General features: G+C 37.6%; 1 protein-coding gene across 1 annotated transcript in view; it reads right to left on the bottom strand.

The window, feature by feature from the left end:
- SHC4 (SHC adaptor protein 4) overlaps positions 1 to 11,805 on the bottom strand; it is a 128,816-nt gene that overhangs the window by 4,466 nt on the left and 112,545 nt on the right. The window contains exon 11 of the mRNA XM_040492640.1: positions 5,195 to 5,448. Within this exon, the coding sequence (XP_040348574.1) occupies positions 5,195 to 5,448 (254 nt within the window). The remainder of the gene's footprint in view (positions 1 to 5,194; positions 5,449 to 11,805) is intronic.

The following is an 11,805-nucleotide window of genomic DNA, read 5'->3' on the forward strand; positions in this document are numbered from 1 at the left end:
AGGGGAGGGGCAGAGAGAGAGGGAATCCGAAGCAGGCTCCAGGCTCTGAGCTGTCAGCACAAAGCCTGACGCAGGGCTCCAACTCATGAACCATGAGATCATGACGTGAGCCAAAGCTGGACACTTAATCACCCAGCCAAAGCTGGACACTTAATCACCCAACTTCACAAACAAAATTTTAAGTGTACAATATAGTAAACTCTAAGCACAATGTTGTACAGCAGGTCACTAGAACTTTTTCATCTTACATGACTGAAACCTACACCCAGTAAACAACAACAACCCATTGCCTCTGCCTCACCAGGCCCTGGCAACTACCGTTTTACTTTCTAAGAGTTTTCACTACCTTAGATATATCATGTAAGTGGAATCACGCATTATTTGTTGTTCAGTGACTGGCTTATTTCAATCAGAAGGATGTTCTCCAGGTTCATTCATGTTTGTAGTATGTGACAGACTCTGTCATCTTCTGTACGGCTGGATAGCATTCCATATATATAACTTGTTTCCACTTCTTGACTATTGTGAATAATGTTGCAGTGAACATGGAGGTGCAAATGTCTCCTTAAGATCTGGATTTCAATTCTTTTGGGATAAATACCCATCCAATAAATATGGATCATATGCGAATTCCATTTTTAATTTTTTGAGGAAACTCCGTACCATTTTCTACAACAGCTACGCCATTTTACATTCCCACCAATAGGACACAGAGGTTACAATTTCTGTACACCCTCAACAACACTTGCTATCTTTTTGGTTTTTTGTTTGTTTAATATTTATTTATTTATTTTATTTTTTAACGTTTACTTATTTATTTATTTATTTAGAGAGAGAGAAAGAGCATGCACATGTGTGAGTAGGGGAGGGGCAAAAAGAGAGGAAGAGAGAGAATTCCAAGCAGACTCCACATAGAGCCTGATGTGGGGCTCCATCTCATGAACCATGAGATCCTGACCTGAGCCCAAATCAAGAGCTGGACTCAACTGACTGAGCCACCCAGGTGCTCCTGTTTGTTATTTATTATGGCCATCCTGATAGGTGTGAGGTGATATCTTACTGTGAATTTGCATTTCCCTGATGATTATTGTTGTTGAGCATCTTTTCAAATACCTGCTGGCCATTTGTATGTCTTCTTTGGGAACATGACTATTCAAGTCATCTGTCCATTTTTTAATCAGATTATTTGTCTTTTTGCTACTGAGTTCAAAATTTCATTATATGTTTTGAAAATTAACCCCTTATCAGATATATGGTTTGAAAATATTTTCTCCCATTCTGATTGTTCTTCACTCTGTTGATTGTTTCCTTTGCTATGCAGGATTTTTTTAGTTGTATGTAGTCTCACTTGTCTATTTTTGCATTTGTTTGTATTTTTCAGTGTTATATCCAAGAAATCATTGCCAAGAACAAAATCATGAAGTTTTTCCTTATGTTTTCCCCTAGGGGTTTTATAGTTTCAGATATTACATATAAGTCTTTTATCTATTTTGAGTTAATTTTTCTGTGTGGTATAAGATAAAGGTCCAATTTTATTCTTCTTCAGGTGGATATTGTTTTCCCAAAACCATTTGCTGAAAGAGTATTCTTTCCCCATTGTGAATTCTTGGCAACCTTTGCAAAGATCACTTGATCATACATAAACAGGTTTATCTCTGGGTTCCCTATTCTGTTCCATCTATATATCTCTCTTTACTCCAGTACTATATTGGTTTGATTACTCTAGCTTTGAAACCATAAGTGTAATGTCTCCATCTTTGTTCTTCTTTCTCAAGATTGGCTATTTCGGGTTCTCTGTGGTTCTGAGTGAATATTAAGATCGTACTTCTATTTCTGTAAAAACTGCTATTAGAATTTTGATGGAAACTGCATTGAATCTGTAGATTACTTTGGGTAGTAATGACATTTTAACAACATGAAATCTTCTTACCAATGAACATGAGATGTCTTTTCATTTGTGTCTTCTTTAATTTCTCTCAGCAATGTTTTGAGGTTTTCAGTGCATAAGTCTTTTGCCTCCTTGGTTATGTTTATTCTTAAGTATTTTACTCTTTTTGATGGTATTGTAAATGAGATTATTTTCTTAATTTCCTTTTCAGAGTGTTATTATTATTTACACATGCAACTGATGTTTGTATGTTTGTTTTCTATTCTGCAATGTTGCCACACTTGTTGATTAGTCATAACAGGATTTTTGTGGAATATTTAGGATTTTCTACATATAAGATTCTATCACCTGTGAAGCAATTATTTTACTTCTTCCTTTCCAATTTGGATGCCTTTTATTTTTTTCTTCCCTAATTTCTCTGGCTAGTACTTCCAGTACTATGTTGGTTGTAGTACTTCACCACTAAAAGTGGTGAGAGGAAAAGATTTCTGTTTTTTATGTGGGGTATGATATTAGCTGTAGGCTTTACATACATGGCTTTTATTATGCTGAGGTCATTTCTTTCTACTCCTAGTTTGTTGAGTGTTGTTTTGAGTTTTTTTAATCATGAAAGGGTATTGAATTTTATCAAATGCTTTTTGTTCATCTATTGGGATGATCATATGATTTTTATTCTTCATTTATTAATGTGGTGTGCCATATTGATTGATGTCCTTTGTTGAACCTTCCTGGCAATCCAGGGATATATCTTACTTGGTCATGATGTATGATCTTTTAGTGAACTACTGAACTTTGTTTGCTAGCATTTAGTTAAAGATTTTTATATATATGTTCATTAGGCATATTGGCCTGTTTTTTCTTGTAGTATCTTTTTCTGGTTTTGGTATATGGGTAAGGTAGGCTGCATAAAATGAGTTTGTATGTATTTTGTCCTCTTCAGTTTTGGGGGGTGGGGAAAGCTTAATAAGCATTGGCATTCATTCTTCTTTAAATGTTTGAAAGAATTTACCACGGAAACCATCTGGTCCTGGGCTTTTTTTTTTAATGAACAGTTTTTGATTAGTGATTCAGTCTCCTTACTAGTAATTCATCTGTTCAGATTTTCTATTTCTTCATGAATAAATCTTGGTAGGTTGCATATTTTTTAGGAATTTATCCTTTTCTTCTGGGTTATCCAATTTGTTGGCATATAATTGTTCTTAATAATCTCTTATAATCATTTAATCTCTATGGCATCAGTTGTAATGTCTCCTCTTTCATTTCTGATTTTATTTATTTGCGTCTTCTCTCTTCTTAGCCAACCTAGCTAAAGGTTTGTCAGTTTTGTTCATCTTTTCAAAACACCAACTTGTAATTTTGTGGATTTTTCCCATTATTTTTCTATTCTCTTTCATTTATTTCTGCTCTAATCTGAATTATTTCCTTTCTTCTGCTACTTTTGGGTTTAGTTTGTTCTTTTTGTAGTTCCTTGAGGTGTTAGAATGTTTATTAGAAAGCTTTCTTTTTTTTTTTTTCAGTGTAGGCATTTATCACCATCAACTTTCTTCCTATTGCTTTCACTGTGTTTCGTAGATCCAGTGTGTTTTTCATTTCCATTTGTTTTCAAATATTTTCTAATTTCCCTTTAATTTTTCTTTGACACTGGCTGTTCAATAGTGTATTAATTCTGCATATTTGTGAATTTTCCAGTTCTCTTTCTGCCATTAACTTCTAGTTTCATTCCAGTGTGATCAGAAAAGATACTTGGTATAATGCATTCTTCTTTAATTTCCTAATGCTTGTTTTGTGACCTAACATGTGATCCATCTTAGTATTTGTGATCTAACAGGTGAATGTTCTGAGCATGCTTGAAAAGAATGTGTATTCTGCTGCTGTTGGGAGGAATGCTCTGCATATGTCTCTTAGGTCCATTTGGTCTATAGCGTTGTTCAAGTACTTCTGACTGCAGGTTCTATCTATTGTCAAAAGTGGGGCACTGAAATCTCCCACTATTATTGTATTACTATTTCTCCCTTCAGTTCTGTCAACGTTTGTATCATATATTTGGGTACTCTGATGTTGAGTGCATATACATTTATAATTGTCATATCTTTCTGGTGAATTGATCTCTGCTCAGGTCATGATCTTGGGGTTCGTGAGTTTGAGCCCCACGTCAGGCTCTGTGATTACAGCTCAGAGCCTGGAGCCTGCTTTGAATTCTGTGTCTCCTTCTCTCTCTGCCCCTCCCCCACTCTCTCTTTCTCTCTCTCTCTCTCTCTCTCTCTCAAAAATGAATACACATTTTAAAAATGCAAAAAATAAAATAAAGTGAGTCTCTTCTAGACAGCATAGAGTTGGATCTTGCTTTATATCCATTCAGCTAGTCTATATTTTTTGACTGGGGAGCTTAATCCATTTACATTTAAATTTTTTTTTCAATGTTTATTTATTTTGGGGACAGAGAGAGACAGAGCATGAATGGGGGAGGGGCAGAGAGAGAGGGAGACACAGAATTGGAAACAGGCTCCAGGCTCCGAGCCATCAGCCCAGAGCCTGACGCGAACTCACGGACCGCGAGATCGTGACCTGGCTGAAGTCGGACGCTCAACCGACTGCGCCACCCAGGCGCCCCAATCCATTTACATTTAAACTAATTATTAATAAGGAAGGACTATTACCATTTTGTTAACTGTCTTTTGCCCAGGATTGTTTCTGTCTACAGGCATCCTCTGCCCAGCCATACATCTTTTATCAACTTAATATCATTCTTCTGCTCTGTCTGTTCCTGTGTTTCCTTTCCTATTCTCCAAATGTACCCCTTTAAAAAATTTTCTGTCCTTCAAGGTTCACCTTACATGTCAGACCCTGCAAGAAGCCTTTTCAGTTTGCCTCAAAGACAGTATTCCTCTATGCTGAGAAATACCATAATACTTTGGTTGAACCATTCTTATGTCATTCACACTTGTGTTATAATTATTTAAGTATCTGTTTTATGAAATTATAAGCGCCCTGAGAGCAAGGACAATGTATGTAACACTGAGCAACAGTCAACTGTGAATCTTTGTACTTCCATGTAGTAGGTATTCATTTAATTCACTAGATTGAACTGAGAAGAGTAGAAAGAGCTATCCTCTACCTGAACCTCCAGGGTGGCTCCCTCTCAATCCCCTCCACTGGCCTCTAGTTAACACTTCCTGCTCCAACTGGAGCAGTTCAAGAAAAAGGAAACCCTTAGCCTTATCATGCTTCAATATCAGGTTTGGGATCGATCATTCAGAGTAACCTTAGTTACAACAACCTGTGAAAAACATAAGAGGTCAATGATACCTTGCCTTCAGGATCCACCAGGAGAAGATGCTTTGCCTGGCCTCCCTGAAGTCCACTTAGCACATACTGACCAGGAGATGTTGCACTTTCTCGAACCAAAAAGTCCCCATCCTTTACCAAGAGGCTCTCTGCTGCCTTCCTGCTCAGCTTGCCATGGTAGCAGTCTTCATTCCGCAGCTGCTGCTTAATGTGTGGCAAAGAATGTGAGCTGGCAGGCTGGGCCGTGGCACCTGGCTGAACAGTTTCTGGTGCTTCTACAGTCAAAACACAAAGAGAGGCATCACCAAGCTACCTCCTCCTTCATTCATTCATTCATTCATTCATTCATTCAGCAAATATAACCTGAGGCCCTACTGTGTGTCATGCACTGTTTAAATAATGCTGCTTCTAGAACAAATGGAGTTTTTGTTTCTTGAACTTCCCACAGGCTTTAATTTAATGGTAGGACCAAACATTGCCTTTGGCTTCTGTTGGCAGGAAAGACTTGACCAGGTGCAGGAGTTTTCCTTTCAGATGAGAAATGGGACTGACCTGTGAGAATTGCTTTCATAACTGCAGAGAGAGGCACTCTATGTCCCAGGGGCTGTATGTTAAAGAAAAAAGAGGCTTACGCAGTACCTGGATCAAAGATAACTTTGAACACATTCCCAAACTCTTTGAAAATGCCTACGGTAACTTTGGATTATGCCCACTTTTTAGTATTTAGCTTTTTATTTTTTAAACCAAATTACTAATGTGCTTCAGAGATACCTCTGACAAAAACTTCAAAGCTATGCTGAACCTCACAGCATTCCTATTAAATGACCACTCTGGTGTTTGTGTCACTCACCTGCGTGGATAAAGCACAGTTAATCAGGTAAAATAAGGCAAAGCATCAAGGAGGCCATGGTCTGATGCAGTTCCCCAATGTTCTGCAGAACAAATACTCTCTAGAGTTGAGGGCAGAGGGGATGAAAAGGTATATCCGGGTGGCATGTAATAGTGTTTTGATACTCATGGTAATAATAATTATTATGCAGTCCTCATTTATCATATATGATAGGCAGCGCTCAGTGCTCTACACATATCTTGTTCGGTTCTCAAAACTAGACAGGCAAGGAAATGGATCTTTAAAAAGACCACATGAATTACTCAAAGTCACATTGCTGATATGTTGCAAATCTGGGATTTGAAATGACATCTATTTGACTCCAAAGCCCAGGTTCTTAATCACCACAGTCTAAAACCCTTGCCTTAAAAGTGAAAATCTTTCCATTATCAAAAGTGGTCTAGCCAACTCTACTTCTGCAGTACCTACAATGGTCCCAAGTAAAGAGCAAGCCTGGGGTGCCTGGATGACTCAGCCAGTTAAGCATCCGACTTCAGCTTAGGTCATGATCTCATGGTTTGTGGGTTTGAGCCCCCCATCGGACTCTGTGCTGACAGCTCAGAGTCTGGAGCCTGCTTCAGATTCTGTGTCTTCCTTGCTCTGCCCTTCCCCTGCTCACACTGTCTCTCTGTCTCTCTCAAAAATAAATAAACATTAAAAAAAATACCAAGGCTATCAGGATGATATACAGCATCTCCAGAAGTAATAAAAATTCTTAGGTCTGAATCCAGGTAAAAGTTGTATGGTTTACATGGCAAATTTACTAGGAAAATAACTGCAGAAATCAGACTTTGTCTATTTATTTTATTTTTTTTTTTTATTTTTATTTTTTTTATTTTTATTTTTTATTTATATATGAAATTTATTGTCAAATTGGTTTCCATACAACACCCAGTGCTCATCCCAAAAGGTGCCCTCCTCAATACCCATCACCCACCCTCTCCTCCCTCCCACCCCCCAGACTTTGTCTATTTAAATGCAAAGGATCTTTTGCATAGAAGCCACACTTCATCTTTATAAATGCAGAAGTGTGTTTCCATGTCCTTATGCAAGGGTCTTGCAAATGAGAAATCCTCTTAACTCTAAGTTCTACAACTTACACGTGACAATCTCATGAAGTCATTGATATAGGCAACCAGTCCCTGCAGACATAACCCAATTCTCCTGTTAATATGTTATAGTTTTGTCGCTACTTAAGAACTCCTCTCTGCATAGCACGATTATGATGCAACATTCACAAATGTGTCTTTTTGAAAATATCTTGAGTCTGTATTTAATGGCTGAAAATATTCTCCTCCACAATCAGGTCTATCCATTGTTGCCAGAAAAAGGCTGAAAAAACGTGTCCAGATTTGATAAATAATAAATGAAGTTGGCCTTAGTGCTGCTTGCTTTGAGGCATAATAGAGAACTCTGATAAGTAGTTGCATGTGTGTTTGTGTATGTGAGAGGGAAAGTGTTTGTGTGAGTGGAAGAGAGATACATGCATGCGTGTGTGGGGGCACACATCTTAATGCACAATGGCTTTCAGTTTATTCTGAGATAAGGGTGGAGAGCTTTTGGACAAGGACAAAACAAAAGAAAAACAGACATGATATCATCTTGAAAAGAGGCAACAGATCATGGGCCAGCCTGAGGATATGGACAATATTTTCCTAACATAGTTTCCCAGATTAGCACCAGAATAGCACACACTGTGCTGGGACATTTCAATCATCTAAAAATTTGCTGAAAATCTACTTTTCCTAAAACTAGAATATCTGAAAGATTTTTTTTAATTTGTTTTAATTTTAAAAGTTGTGCATGCTACTTGTTTTTAAAATCTGGGAAACACAGAGAAACAAAGAAAAATAATCACCTGTGGTCCCATCACCAAATACAACTACTCTTTAACATTGTGGCACATTACCTATTAGCAACTCCTTTCTCACATAATGTTGACTTTGAGAAAGATACTCATAATTTAAATCTAGTTATTTACATAAAATTCCCATAGAAAATTTAGTAAGTTATTGACTTGATATAATTAATAACATATTTTCTCAGAAGTAGTGAAGATCAAGGATGCAACATGATTACGGCCACTCTACATTTAAGTGAGACCTAAAAAGAAAAAAGTGATAGGAATCATAGAAGAAAGCAATCATGTCATCTTTCAGTTCCCATAGCAACTGAAAACATATTTTTCACAATCAGAAATTTGGGAAAGCCCAAGACAGATATGAATATCCACACCCATAAGTATCTGATGGGCAAAACCTCAGACAGGGAGCCTAGGGCTTAAGGAAGAGAAAAATATCTGACAAGCAAAATCAAATTAAACAATTGCACGTAATCCCAGTGATAAAGAATAAGACATTTAAAGAAACCAATGTGAACTGTGAAGACAGCATACTGATGCATTCAATTTTTAAGTAGCACATGTGACTGGGTATTTCGGGGTAGAAATGATTATTATATTAACAAAGGGCTGAAAAAATAGATGTCCATCAATAAGGGGATGATTATATAAACTATGATATACTCATATAATACAATACTATAAAACAATTGAAAATAACAAAGATTTGTTCATCCAACATAGGAGGACATAAATATGTAAAGCAAATATTAACAGACTTGAAGGGAGAAATAGACAGCAATACAGTAGTGGTAGGGGACTTCAATACCCATTTTCAACAATAGATAGATCATCCAGATCGAAAATCAGTAAGGAAACTTTCGACCTCAAAGTACACATTAGACCAGATTGACTCAACAGACAGTGACAGAACATTTCACCCAAAAGCAATAGACTATATACATTCTTCTCCAGTGGACATGGGACATTCTCCAGGATAGATCATATGTTAGGCCACAAATAAGTCATAATACATTTTTTAAAAATGAAATCATATCAAGCATCTTTTCTGACCACACTGATATGAGAAATCAATTACAAGAAAACTAGGTAATTCACAAATATGTGGAGATTAAACAGCATGTCACTAAACAACAAACGGGTCAAAGAATAAATAAAAAAGTAAATCATAAAATATCCTGAGACAAATGAAAATGAAAAAAACCTATGAGATCCTAGCAGAGGCAGTTTTAAGAGGGAAGTTCATAGCAATTAATACCTCCATTAAGAAAACAGGGGTACCTGCGTGCTCAGTCAATTAAGCACAGAATTCTTGATTTGGGCTCAGGTCATGACCTCACACGTTCCTGAGATTGAGCCCCAAGTCTGGCTCTGTGCAGACAATGCGAAGCCTGCTTAGGATTCTCTCTTTCTTCTCTCTCCCTCTCTCTCTCTGCCCTCCCCTGCCACTTGCGTGCATGCACATGTGCTCTCTCTCTCTTTCTCTTTCTCTTAAAATAAATAAACTTAAAGGGGTGCCTGGGTGACCCAGTTGGTTAAGTGTCCGACTCTTGATTTCAGCCCAGGTCATGATCTCACAGTTCATGAGTTTGAGCCCCAAGTTGGACTCCGCACTGACAGTGTGGAGCCTGCTCAGGATTCTCTCTCTTCCTCTCTCTCTCTCTGCCCATCCCCTACTTGCACATACTCTCTCTCAAAATAAACTTAAAAAAAATTAGATAGTATCAATACTAGTAATTCCCTTTTGCCAAGTTTGGTGAAAATAAAAATTGTGTTGAGCTTTTCCTACACAGTGTGATAGGATTAATTGGGGAGCCCAGAAGGCATGCTTGGGAGATACTACACTCATGCCTCAAGATTTGTTTTTGTTTGTTTTATTTTGTTTTACTGAACTAATCAGTAAGCTTTTGACTGGAAAAGGGAAGCTAAGTATGCCTAAGTAAGGAAAGAAATATCAGGAAACATTAAGGAGGAAAGGTTAAAAAGTATATTTCAGATATTTGGCAGAAATTTATGTATAAGGTTATCCCTACTCTATCTTATTTCATTTTATTAAATCAACATTATTTATACTTTTAGAGTTGGAATTAATTTTTTTGGAGAGAACAATTGCATCAGGGGGGCCAGGAGGGCTATGGTACACTATATCCTAATAGGAAATAAAGACTGAAGAAGTACCTGAAGCCTTTATTTAAACATGTTCCCTCCAGGTCCGGGAGAGGCAAAAGGATGACAAAAAGGCTGAAATCAGTAAAAATGCATTTTGACATTAAAATTTTGGACAAAGCTGGCCTTATTTACTTTCAACTAATGACAGGAATGTTAATATACATTGATTTTACTTTTTCATATTATTGAGTTGTCCATGACAAAAGACAAAGGTTCTTTGTTTACATTATAAAGATTTTTTCCTGCTATGCTGTGCCTTTTATTCCCATGATGTATTCATTCCATAACTGGAAGCCTGTTTCTCCCACTCCCTTTCACCCATTTTGCCCAACTCTCTTCTCACATCCCCTCTGGCAACCATCAGTTTGCTCTCTGTATTTATAGGTCTGATTCTGCTTTTTGTTTCTTTATTCATTTCCTTTCCTTATAGAGCCCACATATGAGTGAAATCATATAGTGCTTGTCTTTTTCAGTCTGACTTATTTCTGACTTAGCATAATACCCTCTAGGTCTGTCCATGTTGTTGCAAATGGCATGATCTCATCCTTTTTTATGGCTTAAAAACATTCCATTACACCACACACACACACACACACACACACACACACACACACACACACCTCTTTATCCATTCCTTTATTGAAGGACACTAAGTTGCTTCCATATCTTGACTGAGTTATAAAGATTTTTAACATTAAAGATTTGCTTATAAGGGAACTGCAGTTATGAATCAATGAATATCCCAGATCCCCTAACTCAGGCCACCCACTAAGTGAGTTTTCTTTTTTTTTTTTTTTTAAGTTTCTTTATTTTGAGCCTCAAAAAATTAAAAATAGATCTACCCTATGACCCAGCAATAGCACTGCTAGGAATTTACCCAAGGGATACAGGAGTGCTGATGCATGGGTGCACTTGTACCCCAATGTTTATAGCAGCACTCTCAACAATAGCCAAATTATGAAAAGAGCCTAAATGTCCATCAACTGATGAATGGATAAAGAAATTGTGGTTTATATACACAATGGAATACTATGTGGCAATGAGAAAGAATGAAATATGGCCCTTTGTAGCAATGTGGATGGAACTGGAGAGTGTGATGCTAAGTGAAATAAGCCATACAGAGAAAGACAGATACCATATGTTTTCACTCTTATGTGGATCCTGAGAAACTTAACAGAAACCCATGGAGGAGGGGAAGGAAAAAAAAAAAAAAAGAGGTTAGAGTGGGAGAGAGCCAAAGCATAAGAGACTCTTAAAAACTGAGAACAAACTGAGGGTTGATGGGGGGTGGGAGGGAGGGGAGGGTGGGTGATGGGTATTGAGGAGGGCACCTTTTGGGATGAGTGCTGGGTGTTGTATGGAAACCAAGTTGACAATAAATTTCATATTTAAAAAAAGAGAGAGAGAGAGAGAGACAGAGAGCATGAGTCAGAGAGGGGCAGAGAGAGAGGGGGAGATAGAGAGAATCCCAAGCAGGCTCCATGCTGTCAGCACAAAGCCTGATGGGGGGCTCGAACTCACGAAATGTGAGATCATGACTTGAGCCAAAGTCGGATGCGTAACTGACTGAGCCACCCAGGTGCCCCTAAATGAGTTTTCTAATAATACACTGTTGCTTTGAAAAGTCCATGAAATGGAAGCCATCAAGCATATACTCTTATCAAGTTAGTTTTAATACCTGAGGTCCAGAAACTTTTTTCAAAAAACTACCTC

The sequence above is a fragment of the Herpailurus yagouaroundi genome, unplaced genomic scaffold, assembly GCF_014898765.1.
Source record: "Herpailurus yagouaroundi ecotype Mexico unplaced genomic scaffold, PumYag 184, whole genome shotgun sequence".
Taxonomy (NCBI): Eukaryota; Metazoa; Chordata; class Mammalia; order Carnivora; family Felidae; genus Herpailurus; species Herpailurus yagouaroundi.